The following is a 20,534-nucleotide window of genomic DNA, read 5'->3' on the forward strand; positions in this document are numbered from 1 at the left end:
GTACTTCGTACAGCCAGCTGCACCCTTCGCTCGGTTCTTGGTTCGGTCTTGGGAAAGTGGAAACGAGTAAGGAACGGACGTCGTTTCTTCTTCTTCTGTTTTACCCGTGTGATGTAAAGATGAAACGGGGGGGCAGCACGCCGTGGTAGCAATTGATGGTTTACCTTACCTGAGGGTAAAAGGTACCGAGTGACTTTGCTTGGGGAAGCGTCGATATGGGGGCAAGCGTGCATGTGCTTCTTCTTCTTCTGCTCTTCTTCATTGCTTCTCCCTAACCAGTTTTGCCCCTCTCTCTGGTGCATTTCTGTTACCACCCTCGCGCCTCTCGGGAATAATTAAAAAAATGTCTTGGACCAATTCATTCTAGCAACCTTCTCTCGGCTTTTTCCCTGTGCATCAAAGCGGCTGCAGTACATATTACCTGAGGCGTCGTACCTATGGGAGGTTTTGCGTCTTACCCACATATGCACGTCGGGGGGTTTTGGGCCCTGGACCCGGGACAGGGATCGCCCGTGCGGGAGGAATGGGCCCCCTGCCCTGCACCTCTCCTACCCACTCTTCTCTCTGTTGCGCTTCCCGGAGCTGGGTCTTCCTGGAGGCGCGTTTTGGGATTTGTGTGCCAAGGGTTGGTAGGTAGGTGTGCAACCGCGCAGAGCAGGTAGGCAACGTCGACGGAGAAGTGACAGAAGGAGGTCTGGGGCAAAGCCAGGACACGCATGTTTTGCGAATCAAGACAGGTTCGACGACAAATCATTCCCATGGCAGGGCAATCCCCTCTCCCCCCCTCCCCACCCTCTTGCTCCCCCAGTCCCTCCATCTCTGCTGTCTACCCGCCTGTCTTTTCTGTGGCACTCCCGTTTCCTGCTGATCCATCCCTAAATAGGTAATTTCATGTAAAGGACGGTTTTTTTTCATCTTGTGTTTTGGAAATATACCAAGTCATGATATAGCAAGAAAGAATAGGAAAGTAGGAGAGAGTAGCAGCCGAAATAAGTTGGAGTTTGGAAACAAACACCTGGTTCGCGGAGGGACTTTGACGATTGGCTGGAATAGAACTGCAGGAAAATAAGAGGCGAACCACTTAGATGTCCCGAGGATACACATGTAAATCGGCTGCTCTCACACTGCATCTTGTATGCTGTCTTGTGAAGTGGCCAATGTTCACTTTCCCTTTGGTCTCCACACTCGGATACACAGGGCGTGTTCGAGGAAGATCATGTGGTTCATTTTGTCCCTGTCCTCGATCGCACGGCCCATTTGTTTTCCTCGCCACAGGATTTGACATCTTGGTGAGAGCACTTGATGCGCGGGCGTTGGTTGGGGCTTGGGTCGTTGATTGACACTTGACATAAGGGGGCCAGCCGTCGGTCAATTACCTGCGGAGGACGTTTCTACCGGATCATGCATTAATGCGTCCGCCTCCTGTCCACCGACAGTCAAATCGCAATTGGGCTGGCGGGCGGGCGCATGGCAAGCAGGTGGGTTATTTGACATGTTTGACGGCTGGAACACCTGTCAAATAATTCAGAAGTGGGAATTGCCCATCTAGATTCAGGTGATTGTATTTTTTCTCGGCTCCTGTCTAAGTCTGGGATGTGTGACATTGCCGGCATTGGGCAGCTTTGTAAAACGACAACCAAAAACAAAGACGTGGCCGCCACTTGGTGAATGGTAGGCGGCGGTACCATGATTTGCGAAATGGAAAACATATAGAAAAAACATAAAACCATGCAAAACCCAAAAAAATAGTAATCCAAATCATTTCATCATCATGACCCGACTCCAGCAGGCTCCCCTGGAATATGCGACCCACGACACCGCGAACCCGTTCTATCTAATGCTTGCCGCCACACACACACAAACACCTACGGGCGCGGGAAGAGATAGGAAACCAGCCCCTTGACACTTTCCTGTCTTGCCCTGCAACCCAAAAATAAGGCACAAAACAACCTTGAGCGATGCTTTCGATGCTAAATTATCCGGAAATACTCCCCTGGCCGGGATGCCCCGGTCTGCGGAGACGCCACAACATGTGTCTATTGCAGCAGACCCTCCTCGATCATGTCAGCCTTCGTCTCGCGGACAATGTCGCCAAGCTCCTTGATCGTGTCCTTGTCACGGGGAAGGGTGTGACCTTTGGCGTGGTCGAACAGGTAGGCGGTGTCAGCGTCGCACATGTTGTACAGAGCCATGGAGCCGTCCACGTAAGGATCCAGGGATCCGACTAGGAATGGGATCGTCAGCAAATCCACTCCATGCTCCTGTGCCTAACCATGATGATCCGCAATAACGTATCATGGCGATCATAAGAACTCACTGATGTGAAGGGTCCGGGCCTCGATCCTCTCGTCGGACTCGTCAGACAATACGAGAGCGTGGGACTTGGGGTCAACCGGGGGCCAGCCGGCGAAGAAGATGCCGTACTTGAAGGCCGGCTTTTGGCCGGAGCGCTTCAGCCGGCGCTGCTCGTACAGCATGAATGTCGAGGCCACGGTGGCGCCCTCGGAGTAGCCGATGATGCCGTCAAAGGGGCCGCGCTTCTGGACAATCTCGCTGATGTACTTGATAGCCCTGTCGGTGCTGCGATGCGTCGTCGCGATACCCTCCCTCATGAGTTCTCTCATGGTGTCTTCCGGGCTCTCGCACTGGGGGAAGTCGCGGATGCGGGCGAGAACGTCGTCGCTGTGAGTCTTCTCGACGTCCTTGTCGGGCTCGATGAAGCGGTAGTAAGGCGGGGCGCCGAAGTAGTCCTCAAAGCCCGGAGGCGGGACGGCCTTGCAAGGGCCATGAATGAAGTGGAACTGTGCCGTGCCGTCCTCAGAAAGCTCCTTCAGGATGGGGGCTGTGAGAAGTGTCAGTACATGAATTGCCTGTTATTGATGAAGCCGGTCGCGATGGTCTCGTGTGGCTTGCAGTGACAGACTCACCAAGTTGTACTTGGAATTTCTAGCGCGATCGTTAGTGAGTGAGCCATAGATCGCTGGGATTTTACTACTCACGTCCGAGCTGCCATAGGCACCGGGAAGGCAGAGAAAGCGCATCGTAGGCATGGTGAAAGACGGCTAGCGTGACTTGATTGACAGCTGAACCGAGCGAGAGGGCGTCCAATGACAGTTGGACTAAAAAAGACGAGGTGTATGATATATGAAAGGTCGTCTGGTAAATATTTGTGGGTTGCGATTCTGTGAAGATGCGAAGGATGATGATGATGAATCAGCGAGCTGCAAAGATGGGATTAAAGATGAGAATGATCTGGCCAAAGGGGAGCGTTTTAATCAATTTGATGCTATCTAAACAGTGGCCGTAGGATGATGACCGGGCGTAGATGAACGGGCTGTCGGCTCATGAAGCAATCATCAGCTCAGACAGGCAATGAGACGGCGCGCAGCTGTAGACGCGGGACGATGACAAGACAGGAGGAGGCTGAGTTGGATCCATCCGCTCCCAAAGCTGGAACGCAAGCAACTCAAATCGACCGAAACCCGAGAGCGAATAAGGAAATTGTGAAACTCTGCACCTCATCAAGATTGCGGCAGGGGACGTGGAGTCGGTACCTTGCCGCGGAGAGGATGGGACCAGCATACACAGGTACAGGCACAGGAAACGGGACGGGTTGTGGTGGGTTGAAACTGGCGCGCTGCGCTGCTTGAGGAGCTCCTGAATGATGCCGTCCTGCTTGCAGTGGCAGTAGCAGCAGCAGCAGTACCGCCACACCTGCTGGAGAGTGGATGAAAGGGGCGAGGATGGACGACGAGTGGATAAGTTGGGGTGAGGTATGAGACCGGGCCTGTGGGCGTCGGTCCATGAGACGGGCTTGGCTAGGTGGTGGCCCGGCCCCCAGGTGGATATCGAAGAAACTGGACGAGGATATGTGGGCAGCGAGAGTCAGACTGGGGGGCGAAACAAGCGCCGGGAGACGCCACGCCACATGGAAGGAATCGAGGAACGTCTGTTGGTGGGCTTCTCTGCAGGAGGGCGAGACATTTGGCAGTTGATTTGGCAGGCCATCAAAATTGGCAGAGGTGGCAGCGGGCCAGAGCCTAGGGCAGGGTCTGGGCATCCCGAGATCCGAACCCTCGGTGGACGAGGCGTTGGTGATGCACTGGTGCAACCGATGACATGCTGATGGCAGTGACTGGGCTTTGGACTTGGACGGCGGTCCGGTGTGCTGTCACCTTGTAAGCTTGAAACGGGATAAGGAAGTGCCCGCGCGGGGGCGCAGAGGGTGTGTGTGACGGCTTGTCTATCTGACTGGAAGGACGAGCGAGATGTGCGATGAGATGGGTGGGCGGCAGAGGACGACGAATGGCGGGCATGAGTTGGACAAGGGCGATGTGTATGTGTGTGTACGTGCGTACATGAGGGCGAGTGAGCGTGGAATCCGTGGATTGCGGATGATGAGTGAGGGAGATTGGGCGAGTGGGTGGCTGGGGCGATTGAGCGGCGAGCGTAGGAGTAGGCGCGTGTGTTTGCAGAGAAGAAACATTGTTTTGCAAAGATGCGTTTCTTCGGAACGACCGTTCGCTGACTTGCAGAAAAGATGGACAAGTTGCGTCGATAGTTGGGGGCTAGGCCAGGTACCGGGACCCCTGCAAGGTCGACCAAGACGGCGTTTGCCGGGATATCCCTTTGGAACGGTTCGTGTTAGCAACGACTGATCTTCAGGAAGCGCAGCGCAAGGCAAGGCAAGACAACGCAAATTTGGAGGGATTGGGCTGCAGGGACAAGGGCCAGGGCATTCGTGGTGCTGGCGCGTGTCAAATAAGAGCTTTGATGGTGTAACGGCACGGGTAGAAGTGCGACGGGCGCGCTTGTGATTTGGAAGCTGCCAAAGCTTTCTGACAGAAGCAGTTTTAGAAACACCCTCAATGCCTTGGGCTCCTTGGGGTTCCTTCCATTGATTGGGGGTGCTGGGATAAGGCGAGGTCGACTTGAGTCCGAAACCGACCAACTTGACTCGCTGGTGGATGGATGTTGTTGCGGTTGTAGTGGGTTGGCGGCAAAAAGAAGATGTGATGAGGATCGATTGACGTTACGAGAAAACGAGGTCAGGTGGGCGAAGATGAGTGCACCGTGACGTTATTGGCGATGTGCATATTGGCGTAGAGTGGACATGTCTCAAACGGTGCATCGCATTAGCAGATACCAGGATAAGAGAAGTGGGTACCTGCCTTCCCTGCCCGGGGGCCGGATCCACTGGCGATAAGCATTTTTTCTGCCTCACCACGCGGTGGTGGTGCACTCAGGGTCAGAAACATCCACCTCACCTGCGGTGTAGCGTCACACTGAGTGCGGGTGACACCACAGGTGGGGAGGCTCACCTTACCTCGACTTCACCCGGTGCCTCGGTGAAAGCAAAGGTGACCTAATCGGGAGACAGATGCGACCATTCCTTTTTCGAACGGCGGCGCAGGACCAAGACCCAAGACCCAAGACCAATATCCAAGACCTGCATTGCACACCAGCACCAGTTGGTTGGTTGCACCGGACCTGCAGCCGTTCGCACTTTGGTTCCTGGCCTCGGCTCTTTCTCTTTGCTTATTGGGCGCCGACTCTCGAGTGAATAGCCGCACCGTTCTCGCATTCTGTATGTACGCACCGTGGCACCCCTGGAAGAACTCCCCCACTCTATCCCGATCGTCTCTGCAACCGCCGTCATTCTGTGGCAGTCCTGGGTCATGTAAAATGGTGCTCGACCTACATTCACCCAAGGTGCTAAGGTGGGTGATTGGAGATGCGATAGGCGGCATCGCCCGGGCGGCAGACAGGCAGCCAGGATATGGCAAGAACAGACGCTCTGCTCGACGCCTTTCGCCGCCGCTATTGCGATTGTCGGTGCTTTTGACACAAGACACACTCTTTTCCAAACAGAACAACAAACGAGCGCCGATGTCCAGACCAAGAAGACAAAAAACATCCAGTGTGAGTGCGGACGAAGAAACCAGCACCGCCTCCTTGGTTGGCCCTGCATTTCCGCCTCCTGCATATCTCACGGAATCAGGCAGAGTTCCAGCAACTGCAGCACTGTCTGCAGTAGGTATCATGACCGGATGATGGCAGCCTGGAGTCTTGCACATCAGAGATCCCCAATCTTGGCCTCCGTTCTTTGGGGCGCAGGCAGAGAAAGCAGAGACGGGCTTGCATCTCCTGCTCACTGCGCCCCATCATCTCGTCTTCGGGCAGCAGTGAAGTGAGGGACTTGGGACACTGGGGCGCGCAGGATCCTCTTCATCCTTCTCCTTGGGACTGTCGTGTTGTTTTATTGGCTCGCCACGACGGCGGGAATCTCCATGTCGCCAGACATCGGCCTCACATCCCCCCAAATAGCTCACCCGGTATTTCCCAAAGTGCCAGTGTGCAGCCATGCAGACCTTACCTAATCACCCATGAGGTTCAAAGTGTTCCATGGTGGTCAATCGTGATACCAATGGTATCAATGGACGTTAGTAAGGGCAGAGGTCAGGCACAGGTCTGACGCAGGGTTGGCCGTTGTTTGGTGACCAAGTGAAGGTGCCTGCCCGCCGGCCCGCAAAACCGAGTCCAAGGCTCTGTTCTGCTCTGCGCTGCGCTTGCTGCTGCCCAGTCCAGTTGCTGACACCGGCGCAGTGTTCAGGTGCTGCACGCACTATTTGCTGTCCAGAGTGCACCTCAGCAGCAGGGTAACGGCAGCAACGCAATCGTGCCGGGGCAACACTGCTGCTGAGATGCTCCACTCCGGCCATGGCTCGCCCGTACCAAGAGTGTGCTGGCCCCCAAATGCCCAGCGTTCAGGGCCTCAGTGCTTCTTTTTCAGTGGGTCGTCCTTGGTTCCTCTGGATGGATGGCCCCACTCCGGCGTCTGGACCCGCTTACCTCATCTCCAAGCTCCGGGGGACCAGCACCCAGCACTCAGCACAAACACCAACACCAATACGAACACCAACACCAAACCAACCAACCAGCACACGCATCGTAAGCTGGGCCTTCGCCCTCCACCACCTCACCTCCGAACCACGCCACCGGGCCCCCGTCCGGGAGGTTCGAGGGTTCATTGCGCTCCATGTCTTGGTCCGAGTCAAACGTCCGTCTTTCTGCAGCCTGCGTCTGAATGCGCGCAGATGCACGCCAGTCGACCTGTCTTGCAGTACTGCTGCTCAATTGCAAACAAACTAAGGCACAATCCGACAGCCGTTCCATCAAAGACAAACCGTTCTTGCAGCCCTGCGCTCTTTCTCGTCCAGTCGCCTCTCGTCGCCTCTTCGCCTGTACTCGACAGTCCTCGCCCTGTACCCCCCGAATCGAGGTTACCGATTGGCCCTGCAGATGTACCTGGATCAGCCTGCTTGCTTGCTCTCGCTGTGTGCCCAGAAACCAGCCAGAGACAGCCTCCCAGCTCCGGTGACCTCCCTCCGCCGGTAAAACCGTCCCCGGAAAAGGTTCCTCGGGCGAGATGAGCTGATGTGGGATCCTCAGCCCGCAGTGGCCAACAAATCCCGTTAAGACGCATAATCAGTTCATCGAAGTTGCTTTTGGCCGAAATGACTGTACACCCAGGAACAGAGACAAGACATGGAACCAGCTTCTCGCCCGCCCGGCGCAGCGACCACCTCCCTGCTCCCTGCTCCTAGAGGATGAGGGGGGGAGGCGACGTCGTGGCCAGCAAGGTGTGCCGCTGCTCCGCTGCTCCGGGCCTACATGGACTGCCCGGCATCGGATGTGCCCTGGCATCTCTCCGTGGATGCTCCAACTACACCAGACGCTGCATACATTCCATGCAACACGAGTACCTCTCTGCCACCCGTACGCCGTACGCAGTACACACTACTATGCGGCGGCCAATATGCACGTTCGGGATCTCCCTATGATCTACCTAACCGTCAGGCAAATCTAAATCACACAGGCTAGTCTGTGCGAAGAACTCCGGCCGACTTGGCGATCTGATCACCAACCAGTCCCTTCCATGTCAACTCACCCGCGACGGAGCGAGCACCATGATTCTTCCCCATGCCGTTCATCAGCTAAAAAGCCTGCAAAGAATCCCAACCGGGACCACCACAGAACATTCGTCACACTCACTCATCTCATCCCCAATAGAGGAGGCTTGGTACGTACTCAATATCAACCTGGCCCTGCCCACTCTCAGTTCAGTGACAAGAATATACACATCTGAGAGCCTCTCCTCCTCTTTCTCCCTCCTCTCACCTCACTCACTTCTTCACTTCTCTTCCTCCCAAATATTTTTTTTGTCTTCAAGGAACGCCTAGAGCGCCAAGCTTTCGCTGCACCATCTCTCGTTGATTCGACGAATGCCTGCGGTATAGAGAACGACTTTAAACTGCGGTCTCCGCGATCCTCCCCTCTCCCCCGTCAGTCACCATGGCGCCCGGCGTCTTGTCCTACTCCTCCTCCGGGACATCGCCTTCGGCAAGTCCTGTAATGATGACCCCGATCGACCACTCTGACACCACTTCCGATGGCTTCACGAGCCTCTCTGTTGGGCCCCTAGACGGCACTGGCCTTGGCATCAACGGCCAGTCGACAAACGGCCACTCCAACGGTCACTCCAGCAGCAACGGCCACTCCAATGGCGCGTCTTACACCAACCCCGTTGGTGGCAGCGATGCCGGCCTGAAGCAGATGCCCATCGCCATCGTCGGTATGGCCTGCCGCATGCCCGGCAGCGTCTCCAGCCCTGCCGAATTCTGGGAGCTGTGCTCCCGTGCCAGAACCGGCTTCACGCCTGTGCCCAAGAAGCGCTTCAACCACGAGGCTTTCTACCACCCCAACCCGGGCAAGACTGGAGCTTACCACGCCGAAGGTGGTAACTTCTTGGACGTCGACCTGGAGTCCTTCGATGCCCCGTTCTTCGGGCTTACAGAAAAGGAGGCCATCTCGATGGACCCTCAGCAGCGTCTGCTGCTCGAGTGCACATTCGAGGCGCTCGAGAACGCCGGTGTTCCCAAGCACACAATCGTTGGAAAGGACGTTGGTGTTTTCGTCGGTGGTTCTTTCGCAGAGTACGAGAGCCACCTGTTCCGGGATAGCGACACGATACCCATGCACCAGGCCACAGGTATGAGGATGACCCCTGCACCCCAGACATTAACGCACGCTAATATGCCCCTTCAGGATGTGCTCATGCGATGCAGTCCAACAGGCTTTCACATTTCTTCGATCTCAGGGGACCTAGTTTCACAGCAGACACTGCTTGCTCTGCGAGTTTGGTCGCCCTTCATTTGGCGTGCCAGAGTCTGCGCGCCGGCGAGTCCACCTCCGCCATTGTTGGTGGCTGCCATCTGAACATGCTCCCTGAGTTTTGGATTTCCTTCTCTTCGTGCAGGTGAGTGAAACCGGTATTCGCGTGGAAGCTTCAGCGTGTTCCGTGATGTTAACAAAGCGCTCTGCAGATTGCTCGCAGACTCAGGCCGCTCCATTGCTTTTGACCAGCGTGGTACCGGTTTCGGTCGTGGCGAAGGCTGTGGTATCATCATCCTCAAGCCTCTTGACCAGGCCATCAGGGATAATGACTCCATCCGCGCTGTCATCCGCGGTACCGGCATCAACCAGGATGGAAAGACGCCAGGCATTACGATGCCCAGTGGCGCAGCACAGGGTATGCATCAAAACTGTCTCCAGGACCGTGAAACCAAACGCTGACAAAAGCTCGTGCAGAGAAACTCATGAAGCAGGTCTACAGGAATGCAGGCCTGGACCCTCATGACACTGGTTACGTCGAGGCTCACGGTACGGGAACCAAGGTCGGTGACCCGATCGAGGCCACCGCCCTCCACAACGTTTTTGGCAACAACAGATCCGCCAAGGACCCTCTTTTCATCGGCTCCGTGAAGTCCAACATTGGTCATTTGGAGGCCGCCTCCGGTATCGCCGGAGTCATCAAGGCTGCGATGATGCTCGAGAGAGGCTTCCTCCTGCCCAACCATGACTTCAAGAAGCCCAACGAGAAGATCCCTTGGAAGGAGTGGAACATGAAGGTTCCCGCCACCCAGAGGCCGTGGCCCAAGAACAAGAAGTACATCAGCGTTAACAACTTCGGATTCGGTGGCACCAACGCCCACGTTGTTCTTGAGAAGGCACCTTTCGTTGCCAATCCCAGAGACAAGATGCTGCCTCCTGTTGAGGCCAAGAAGGTCAAGGGCACCAAGAAGCTGTACGTCTTGTCCGCCAACGACAAGAACTCCGTTCAGGAAGTCATGAAGAACCTCGTCGTCTACCTCGAGCAGAGACCCGAGATCTTCCAGCACGATCTGATGGAGAACATTGCTTACACTCTTGGCTCGCGTCGCTCCATGCTTCCGTGGAGGGCCGCCATCGCCGCCGACGACTCTTTCGACCTCATTGAGACCCTCAACAGCGGCAAGGTCATTCCCGGCAAGGAGGGTGAGCCGTTGAGAATCGGCTTCATCTTCACCGGTCAGGGTGCTCAATGGTGGGGCATGGGTCGTGAGCTCTACGGCCAGTTCCCCGTCTACGCTGCTGCCATTGACAGAGCCGACGAGTGCCTGAAGAAGTTGGGCGCCGAGTGGTCCCTCAAGGCCGAGCTCAACAAGGACCAGGAGACCTCCAAGGTTTCTGACGCTCACATCAGCCAGCCGGCTTGCAGTGCTGTCCAGCTCGCGTTGACGGATCTGCTCCGTACCTGGGGTATCCGCCCTGTGGCTGTTGCTGGTCACTCCAGTGGTGAAATCGGCGCTGCCTACGCTGCCGGTATCATTGGCTTCGATGCCGCCATGGCCATTGCCTACCACCGTGGTAGACTCATTCCCATTCTCAAGAAGAGACACCCTGATCTCAAGGGTGCTATGATGGCCGTTGGCGGTACCAAGGAGGAGGTACAGCCCATGATTGACGCTCTGAAGGAGCAGCAGGTCAGAATTGCCTGCTACAACAGTCCTTCCAGCTTGACCATCTCTGGTGACGTCGCCGCTCTTGGCGAGCTCGAGAAGAACCTCGAGGAGAAGCAGATGTTCAACAGACGCCTGCAGGTCGAGACTGCCTACCACTCTCACCACATGAACCTCGTTGCTAAGGAGTACCGCGAGTCCATCTCTGAGCTTCCTCACCCCCGCACCACCGAGGTCCGCTTCCACTCCTCGCTCTACGGCCACCAGATCGACGGCTTCGAGTGCCAGGCTCACTACTGGGTCAACAACTTGACCTGCGCCGTCCGCTTCTCTGAGGCTCTTGAGACCATGCTCGAGCCCGTTGGTGACCACAAGCACGGTGTCAACATGCTCATCGAGCTGGGCCCCCACTCTGCTCTCCAGGGCCCCATCAAGCAGATTCTTAAGCACGTCGGTGACAGCGCCACGAAGATTCCCTATGCTGCTCCTCTCATCCGTAAGAAGGATGCCGTCGAGTCTGCTATGGAGGTGGCCAGCAGTGTCATTCTCAAGGGTGCCATCCTCAACATGGACGCCATCAACTTCCCTAAGCCCGGCAAGAAGCCGTCGCTGTTGACCGATCTGCCCCGCTACGCCTGGAACTACTCCAACAAGTACTGGCAGGAGTCCCGCATGACGCAGATGCACAAGTACCGCAAGTCGCCTCGCAACGATTTGATCGGTCTTGAGGCCATCTACTCTAGCGATCTGGAGCCCACCTGGAGAAACATTGTCCACCTGGACGACCTCCCTTGGCTGCGTCACCACCAGATCCAGGGCTTGACTGTCTTCCCCATGGCTGGCTTCGTCGCCATGGCCCTTGAGGCCTCCGCCCAGTGGGCCCAGCGCAAGGAGCTCTCCTTCGAGAAGTTTGAGCTGAGGGACATTTCCGTCATCAAGCCTCTGGCACTCAACGATACTGACGTCGAGATGACCATTAACCTCCGCCCCCACCAGGAGACCAATCTCAGTGCCTCTGAGACCTGGAAGGAGTTCCGCATCTGCTCTTGGACCCACGGCAGCGGCTGGACTGAGCACTGCGTCGGTCTTATTGCCCTCCATGGCACCGAGACCAACGAGGTCGACGGTGAGGAGCAGAAGCTTGCTGCTCTCCGCGGTGCTGAGGCTACCATCAAGGCCAGCGAGGGCCCCGACGCTGTCGATGTCAACGAGACTGAGATGTATCAGCGCCTCACTGATCTCGGTGTCGGCTACGGACCCTCTTTCCAGGGTGTCAAGGCCTGCAAGGCTTCCAACAAGTTCTCCCACGGAAGCATCTCATCTGCGGACATCATTGCGGACATGCCCAACCACTACATGACCAGCACTGTTCTCCACCCCACCTTCTTGGAGTCTCTCATTGAGATGTACTGGCCCATCCTCGGTGCTGGTCGCACTGAGCTCAACACCGTCTACCTCCCCTCCTCCATCGCGAGACTTTGCATCTCCCGCGACATCACTGCCCTCACCAAGGAGGCTGGCAGCTCTCTCAAGGCCTACGCCAAGGCCGACTTCTCCGCGACCGAGGCCCGTCCCACCAAGGTCTCCATCTTCGCCACCAACGAGAGGAAGGACATTGTCATCGAGATTGACGAGCTCACCGTGTCTCCCATCATTGATGGCCAGACCGATCTCGGCAACAACCCTGCCCGCGAGCTCTGCTACAAGCTCGAGTGGGAGAACATTGGCGACCTTAAGTCCCTGTCCGGCAAGGGCAAGAAGAACGCCTCCAACGGAGTCAAGGTCGATGCTCCTCTCCCCGATGTTGACGTTGCCATCATCCACGGTGAGTCCAACTCCCAGCAGATGTTGGCCAACGGTCTCGCCATCGCTCTGGCAAGCTCCACTTCCAGACTCCCCGAGATGGGTGCTCTGCACGAGGTCAACACCGAGGGCAAGCTTTGCGTCGTTCTCACCGAGATCGAGCAGCCCTTCCTTGCGAACCCCACCAAGGAGCAGTTCGCTGATATCCGCAACATGATTGCCGGTGTTCAGGGCTGCCTCTGGGTTGTCCGCGGTGCCTACGATAAGGCCACCTCTCCCGAGTCCAACATGATCGTTGGTCTCAGCAGAACCGTCCGCTCCGAGTCTGTCCTTCCCTTCGCCACCCTCGACTTGGATGCCAACAACGAGCTGGACGAGGATGATGCCTCTGCCGTCATCTACGAGATTTTCAAGCTGGCCTTCAACACCAACGCTTCCTCCACCAGCGAGTTTGAGTTTTTGGAGCGCTCCGGCAAGTTCTTCACTCCCCGCATCATCCACGATGAGGAGATGAATGAGTTTGTCCACCGCGAGACCAACCCCAGCATCGTCGAGCTCCAGCCCTTCGGCAAGGACGACCGCAACCTGAGAATGGAGTTCTCCACTCCCGGTGCTATCGAGACTGTCCACTTCGTCGATGATAACCTCGTCAACCAGTCTCTCGGCGATGAGGAGGTTGAGTTCGAGGTCAAGGCTGTCGGCATGAACGTTCGCGATGTCATTCTCGCTAAGGGCCAGATCCCCGACGCCGACAAGCACGCTCTCGGTGTTGAGGCTGCGGGTATCATCACCCGTGTTGGTTCCGCCGTCAAGTCCCACAAGGTCGGTGACCGCATCGCTGCCCTCACCATCACCCACGGTGCCTATGCCACCCGCACTCGCACCACGGCCGCCAGCGTTATGCCCATCCCTCCCAAGATGTCCTTCGTCGACGCTGCCACCCTGCCCTTGGCCTACTGCACTGCCTACTACAGTTTGGTTGAGCAGGCTCGTCTCCGCGAGGGCCAGCGTGTGCTCGTCCACTCTGCCGGTGGTGGCATTGGCCAGGCTTCCGTTTGCCTGTCCAAGATGATTGGCGCTGAGGTGTTCGTGACCGTCAGCTCCGCCGCCAAGAAGAAGCTCCTCATGCAGCACTACAATGTCCCTGAGGACCACATCTTCTACAGCCGCAACACCACCTGGAGAGCTGCTGTCCGTCGTGCGACCAACGATGAGGGTGTCGATGTTGTCCTCAACACCCTCCCGGGTGCTGATGCCCTCAGGGAATCCTGGGCTTGTCTCAGCCGCTTCGGTTACCTCGTTGATGTTAGGAGGAAGGATGGCTCTCGCGCCACCCGCCTCGACATGGGCCAGACCGACAGCAACGCCTCTTTCTTGAGCGTTGACATCTTCGGCCTTGCCGCCGAGAGGCCCAAGATCATGGAGAGACTTGTCAAGGATGTTGCCAAGCTCCTTGCTGACGATGAGCTTCGCCCCATCGACCCTGCTACCGTCTTCCCTGTCTCCACCATGGAGACTGCCTTCAAGACGCTGCAAACCTCCCAGGGTCCTGGCAAGTTGGTCGTCGTCCCCAGCGCCTCTGACGTCGTCATGGCCACCCCCTCCAAGGGAATGACGGACCTTCTGAAGGCTGATGCTACCTACCTCCTCATCGGTGGTACTGGTGGTCTCGGTCGCTCCATGTCCAGATGGATGGTCGCCCACGGTGCTCGCAACCTTGTCCTCCTGTCCCGTTCCGGCTCTGCCACCGGCAAGGTCAAGGAGCTCATTGACGAGGCTGCTGCTGAGGGTGCTCACATCACCGTCCGCTCTTGCAACGTTGCCGACCGCGCCAGTGTTGAGGAGCTCTTCAACTCTGGTCTCAAGGGTCTGCCTCCTGTCCGCGGTGTCATCCACGGTGCCATGGTTCTTCGCGTAAGTCCTTTGCCTACTCCCTGCATACACACAACCGCTAACAACTTCTCAGGACGTTCTCTTCGAGAAGATGACCTACAGCGACTACACCCAAGTAACAGAGTCCAAGGTTCAGGGTGCCTGGAACTTCCACCACGCCCTGCAAGACCGCTCTATCCCCTTGGACTTCTTCGTCGCCATCTCCTCCGCCGCCGGTGCCGTCGGTAACAGAGGTCAAGCAGCCTACGCCGCCGCTAACTGCTTCCTCAACGCCTTCGTCCAGCACCGCCTCGCCAACGGTCTCCCCGCCGTCTCCCTCGACCTCACCGCCGTCTCCGACGCCGGCTACGTCGCCGACGGTGACGCCGAGCGCGCCGCTGAGATTATGAAGAACCTGGGCTCCGACACCATCTGCGAGGCCGAGGTCCTCGCCCTCCTCGGTGCCTCCATCTCTGGCAAGACTTCCGTCGCCAACCACCACATCATTACTGGTATGCGCATCACGCCCGCTGTCCAGCCCTTCTGGACGCCCGATGCCAAGTTCAAGGGCATGCGCCTCGCCGCTGAGGAGCTTGCGGCCCTCGAGGCCGGCTCCGGCGCTGTCTCACTCAACGCCGCGCTCAAGGCGTCTCGCAGCGAGACCGAGGCCATGGATGTCGTCTGCCGCGGCCTGGTCGAGAAGATCGCCGCTGTGCTCATGATGGAGACGGAAGAGCTCGACATCACCCGCAGCTTGGCGCATTACCCTCTCGACTCGCTCGTTGCCATCGAGATCCGTAACTTCATTACTCGCGAGTTCGAGGCGAACATGCAGGTCTTGGAGTTGCTGTCCAGTGGTAGCATCCAGACGCTGACCAAGGCTGTCTGCAAGAAGAGCAAGCTCTGCGTCGGCTTTGACTGGAGCAGCTAGATTGATGGTTGATTGAGATAGTTTGTGTATTTTGAGAGTGTGAGAGCGCAGCATTTCCTTTTTCTTTGACTTGTTCATTTTATCTACAACACACAAACGAGACGGTCACAGTACTGCATGAAGATGATGAAAGCTATTTCCTTATTTCTTACTTAGATTGTTCGATGGAGGAGAACAGGACGATGACGACGAGAGGGAAATATAATTACCTATTATATCATACGGGAAACAAACATGGTGTGGGAACAGATGGGAGAAGGCGTATCTACGGAATGGAGAGGATAAGGTGGTTGGTACAACGGGACACAAGGGCGACCAGACCACAATGCTGGGTCTCCTTTTCATTATTTTTCTGTATCTCCTTTCCTTGTTTTGCCTTCTATTTCATGTTGTCATGGGTGTGTGTCTCTATGGTCTTTGGGGAGGGGTATAACCGCCTGGAAATTTGCGGTTATGGGATGAGGAATTGGGAATTGGGAAATGGGAAGAGAGAAGAGATGGGAGAGAGACTGGAATCATTGGGATTGGGAGTTTTGATGTCATATTCTTCAGATGTTCTCTGATTTTCTGGATTTGAAATGTGGGTTTTAGGTGTGAGATTAGAATTTGCAGACTTTCCTTAGTAAACATGGCATTTATTACACGTCGTAAGGAAACTGGGTGATGCGATTGAGACTATGCATTGGCATATGCTGACGTTGGCGAGACTATGCTATGTATGTATTTCATAGAAGTTGTATACACCAGCATAAGGAAGCTGTTGGCAGACTTCCCAAGCGTGTGTCCTAGCTTCTGTGCTGATCCCAATGGCTTCCATTCTGTCCAGGATAAGTTCAGTGATAGAATCATGTAGACCGAAATTCTGGAGAGCCCGCTCCAGCGGCGTTTTCCCCAAGAAGCCTTCCACGGACAAACTGGCGTCAACCTGGCCTGAATCAAGTAAACAACGCGCCGTATCTGCCGTTCCCGAGTACAGGGCGTTATTTAGGGGCGTCTCACCGAACTTATTTGCTTCGTTTGCGTTGACTTTCCCCGTTCCCAGAAGGAATTTGACCACTTCGACTCGGCCCTTTCCAGCAGCATGTGTCAGGGGCGTTCGTGCTGGTGAGTTGACGCAAACTCTGTCTGACTCTACGAGAGCTTTTACGATCTCAACGTAGCCTCCTCTCGCGGCCTTTTCTAGAGGAGTCTGTCCCCAAGAATCCTCGATGTCGAGGTCGGCTTTGTCAGATTCGATGAACGGTAGAATGCCAACCACATTACCCATCATAGCAGCAATATGTACTGGGGTATATGATTTAAATTTCGAGGACTTCAAATCCGCTTCTACCTCATCAACACTTAGCAACCATGAAATGAAGTCGGCCTTGCCGCCCATAACGGCATAGAAGAGAGGTGTAAATTCGTCGTCATCACGAGCATTTATGTCAACCTGACTGGTTAGCGTACTGTTGTTTCATACTCCATATGGATTTCACTAACCACTTTTCTAGACCGTTCGAGGACCATGATAAAAGCCTCTTTGAGACCAAAGTATGCTGCGAGATGAAGACCGGAGAGACCAGAGGGGCGACGTTGGGGACTATGATGTAATTCATACATTGGAAGTCGATACCTGGCCCGAACGACCTCAAAGGCAGCCTCAATATTGGCTTGGCTACCCATCAAGAATGATATCAAATCCTCGGATGGAGGTGATATACTTTTAGCATGGTGTCCCCATTCAAGCGTTGCGTACTCAAAGAGCGGATACGCCTCCAGCCGTCTCCTCAAGTCGAGGTCGTCATGGCTAATGCCCTGACTGAAAGTGTTGAAGGATAATTATGTCATGAATGATTCGACGATTAGATGTTGCGCACTAGGCAACCACTGTTCCGCGGTCCTCTCGAAGTACTCCTGAGTGGTGTAGTGAACGAGACGAATAACCCCACTCTCTTCATCGATAGTGACTAGTCCAGCACAGACTGACACAATATCTTCCAGCTCGGTAATATTGTCTTCATCTAGTTCAGTTGTGCCCCTCTCGACAGCAAGAGCGTGTTGTAATTCCAATGTCTCGAGTGGTCGCCTGGCGCACACGATCCAGGATAACGCGTCTTTGGCGAGTGTCTTCTGTTCGTCGAGCTGTCCTTCGATGCGCTCCATGGCCTCTTCATAGGCACTATCATAAGCTGAAGACCCAGTCGCAAGCTTTCTGAGGGCGTCTTTGATGGCTTTTACCGAGCGTTTGCCTTGCAATGAATCCAAGTGGAGTTGTGCTGGTAGAAACCTGGCGAGATAAAATTAGTCGAGCCAGGTACATCAGCGAAACGTTGCTCACATTCCTTGCACAGCCTGAACGATCTTGTGCTTGATTTCGCCTTGTAGTTCCTTGTTCTTCGTCACAGCTTCTGGAAGCTTGTACATGTGACCATTCAGGAATTTCATCACGTCTCCATCACTGGCCCGAATTTCGATTGATTGAGCGTCGTCAAAGTAGGTCTCAATCTCTGGTATGTACCTTGATGTCGCGAAGATATTGACGTTGGCAGTCTCGTGGAGCCCCAGTATCATCGTAAGAAATGTATCTCGATACCCACCATCTCCGCGACATTCATCTAATGCGTCGACGAGTACATAAATCTTGGTGAGATAGGACGTCACAGAACGAAGCCACTCCATGATTTCATCCGTTGACATCGGAGATGAGCCGTACTGATGTTTCTCGTATGCTTTCTCGATTTCATTGGGTCCTGCCGGCATGTACCAATAAAGCTGCTTCAGGATACTGGAGAGTAGTTCTCGAGGCTTTTGCTCTTCGTGTCGTCGGAAATTGCAAAATATGTAGGCGATTCCAATTGTTGAATCCTGATCAAACCGATCTTGGAGGTGCTCAATGACGATTGAAGAGAGCATGGTCTTCCCGGCGCCTGGCATACCAGGGCAAAAAAGTGTCTTTCGATCTTCTTCGATCCAAGTCTGAAATTCTGGAGAGTCAATAAGTCACTGTCCAGTTCCCTCTTGTCTTCTCTCGAGGTCATCAATCTGCTGTGCTGCAAAGTCTATCGGTGTGATCCAGTCGAGAGTCTTCTTCTTCTTTTCATCAAGATGCCTTTCGGTAAGTTCTTTGCGTGTAGATCGGACCTCAAGATCGGTATTGACAGCAAGTGTAGTGTTGTCAATCAAGATTTTGCTGTTGATATCTTGACATCGCCGCTGCACATTTTCGATTGCCGACTGTGTCTTTTCGTTAGAAAATGTCGCCTTTAGTCGCTCCCATCCGAAGCGACTCCCGCCAAGTCGCTTCTGAAGGCTTTTGAGCACATCTTCTAGCTCTTCTTTGCAAGTGAAGAGCAGAGCCGAGTCGTCTGAGTTTGATGGTGCGACCAAATTTGACAAGACCGCAGAATGTTTGCCGTCAAAGGCGGATATGAAATCTGAATTCTGGATGAGGTGGTTGTACGTTTCCCAAAGAGTCTTGTGCAAGGCGTCTACCTCGCTCTTGAACTTCTTGGCATCGTCTGTGGCGTCTCGCCAGTTCAAGCCGAGCTTGGTACATGTCGCGAGAATTTGGCCTGCCACGCCAATGATGCCGATGATCCCGGACGGATCCATGTTGAAAGCACTCCGTCGCGCGACGGTCAACACTCACGGCATGCGAGATCACAATGAGTAAGAGGACAAGAAATCAGTGCCCATCGAGATGGAAATGAGGAGAAGCTGGCTGCCAAGAGTCAGCAGCGGTCATGTGTCTGCCAACTCAGCCTACCGATAATCACAGCCCCAAATGCGCATGCGTCTCCGTATCGGCGTCAATGAACCAATCTGGACTAAGAATTTGGAGGCAATGACGGAGCCCACGCATCTCACCACGTAGTCTCTGACCAATCTGATTCGCTTCGCGATACCGGGTTGCATCGAAACGGTTACCCCATTGGCTGTCATCTGCATCAAGTCAGCGGCACGGCAGGCAAACATGCACGCGGATTGAACACTGCCCCATGAGCGGTAATTTTGACAATCCCGGTTCGGCCCCTTTTGAACCCCTTGCTCCAACGTACATATCGGCATGCTCAGCCTGCTTCTGATCTAGCTGACTCTTCAGTTGGTCGCTTTGCGTTTGACAAAGTCCAGTCCACCCCCACAATTCTTGGGTAGTGAGGCGCAAATGGCGCGTTATGTCTTGAGGGCTATGACGGACTTACGAACATGTCATGATTTGCCAAATCTCGTATTGATCTGTGATTTGGTCTATGAGAATGGGATGGCGCAAGATTCTGTTCGAATTTTGTGGCGAACATGCAGCGAACCACTCAAAGTTGGCTTGACTTCGAGTGAGAGCTGTCAGAGAGAACCCGGGGCGATGGATGATCTAATCTTAAGGTTCTGACGCCTGGTGTTGATACCCACGTGGATCTCATAGCGTGCTTCCGGAAGCCTTTCTCATTCGTGCTCAAAGAGCGCCACTGATGAACTCCAAAGAAAGAGTGATCGCGGGGAAACGCTCGAACTGAACACGGGGAAACTCTTTTGGGAACGAATTACCTAAGAGATGGGATTTGTCTGAGTTTGCAAGACATTGCGGCGTTGGTGGCAGAAAGCTGTTCAATTGCCCTTTCCCCAATCGATTTGCCGACTCACAACAATCTAAGATCAACGCGAAAGCCGGTTAGCGGCCATGGTGAAAATAGCCGCTTCCGACAGCTCAGCTTAGTTGCAAAGCCACGTCCAAGCGAGCTAGCTCTAGGTTCGTGTTCTAGAGCCCACACAGCTGGGAATTGCCAAGAAGCCAGTGCCAACAGAGTTAGGCCCCTGGCTTGAGTCCAGCTCGGGTTATGCGCGTGAAACGACCATTCTCTCGCGAGCTTCTCATCTCGTGAATGGACCACTAATAGTTCAGCACGCGATGCCGCCAGTTGTGCATACTATTTTGCACTCAGGAGAATGCACGGCCTGGTTTGGGGAGCTTGCGGGGAGCTTGCGTGCTGGCAGGCCGAGAACGTTCAATGCTCTCGTTGCCGAGAACACCTAGACTCGCTTGCGTTGCTGCTAATGCACCTTTAAAGGGAGCAAGAGACTCCTAGACTTTACGAAGATGACCTTGTTGG

The 20,534-nt window shown here is 55.0% G+C and overlaps 6 protein-coding genes across 6 annotated transcripts; 1 reads left to right on the forward strand and 5 right to left on the reverse strand.

The window, feature by feature from the left end:
* Window positions 1-2,036: 2,036 nt before the first annotated feature.
* Window positions 2,037-3,050, reverse strand: FUS5-0 (Esterase FUS5; the record flags this gene model as incomplete). The annotated part of the gene is made up of 4 exons (XM_032033358.1): window positions 2,037-2,224; window positions 2,318-2,842; window positions 2,928-2,946; window positions 3,000-3,050. The coding sequence occupies 4 exons, from the start codon at window positions 3,048-3,050 to the stop codon at window positions 2,037-2,039; spliced, it is 783 nt and encodes a 260-aa protein (XP_031887183.1).
* A 5,305-nt stretch (window positions 3,051-8,355) lies between these two features.
* On the forward strand, window positions 8,356-15,447 carry PKS2 (Reducing polyketide synthase PKS2; the record flags this gene model as incomplete). Its single annotated transcript, XM_032033359.1, has 5 exons — window positions 8,356-9,052; window positions 9,109-9,319; window positions 9,387-9,592; window positions 9,652-14,558; window positions 14,611-15,447. The coding sequence occupies 5 exons, from the start codon at window positions 8,356-8,358 to the stop codon at window positions 15,445-15,447; spliced, it is 6,858 nt and encodes a 2,285-aa protein (XP_031887190.1).
* Window positions 15,448-16,159: 712 nt separating this feature from the next.
* CGGC5_v015815 (Alpha-latrocrustotoxin-Lt1a) lies at window positions 16,160-16,956 on the reverse strand (the record flags this gene model as incomplete). The annotated part of the gene is made up of 2 exons (XM_066153320.1): window positions 16,160-16,879; window positions 16,930-16,956. The coding sequence occupies 2 exons, from the start codon at window positions 16,954-16,956 to the stop codon at window positions 16,160-16,162; spliced, it is 747 nt and encodes a 248-aa protein (XP_066007196.1).
* Window positions 16,957-17,268: 312 nt separating this feature from the next.
* On the reverse strand, window positions 17,269-18,342 carry CGGC5_v015816 (uncharacterized protein; the record flags this gene model as incomplete). Its single annotated transcript, XM_032033361.1, has 2 exons — window positions 17,269-17,716; window positions 17,768-18,342. The coding sequence occupies 2 exons, from the start codon at window positions 18,340-18,342 to the stop codon at window positions 17,269-17,271; spliced, it is 1,023 nt and encodes a 340-aa protein (XP_031887188.1).
* Window positions 18,343-18,429: 87 nt separating this feature from the next.
* On the reverse strand, window positions 18,430-19,041 carry CGGC5_v015817 (uncharacterized protein; the record flags this gene model as incomplete). Its single annotated transcript, XM_032033362.1, has 1 exon — window positions 18,430-19,041. One exon carries the CDS (start codon window positions 19,039-19,041, stop codon window positions 18,430-18,432), a length of 612 nt encoding a protein of 203 aa, XP_031887187.1.
* Window positions 19,042-19,089: 48 nt separating this feature from the next.
* Window positions 19,090-19,637, reverse strand: CGGC5_v015818 (uncharacterized protein; the record flags this gene model as incomplete). The annotated part of the gene is made up of 3 exons (XM_066153321.1): window positions 19,090-19,150; window positions 19,196-19,371; window positions 19,632-19,637. The coding sequence occupies 3 exons, from the start codon at window positions 19,635-19,637 to the stop codon at window positions 19,090-19,092; spliced, it is 243 nt and encodes an 80-aa protein (XP_066007244.1).
* Between the last annotated feature and the right edge of the window lie 897 nt (window positions 19,638-20,534).

Source organism: Colletotrichum fructicola (genome assembly GCF_000319635.2).
Source record: "Colletotrichum fructicola Nara gc5 chromosome Unknown KSG_Nara_v1_contig10, whole genome shotgun sequence".
Classification (NCBI taxonomy): domain Eukaryota; kingdom Fungi; phylum Ascomycota; class Sordariomycetes; order Glomerellales; family Glomerellaceae; genus Colletotrichum; species Colletotrichum fructicola.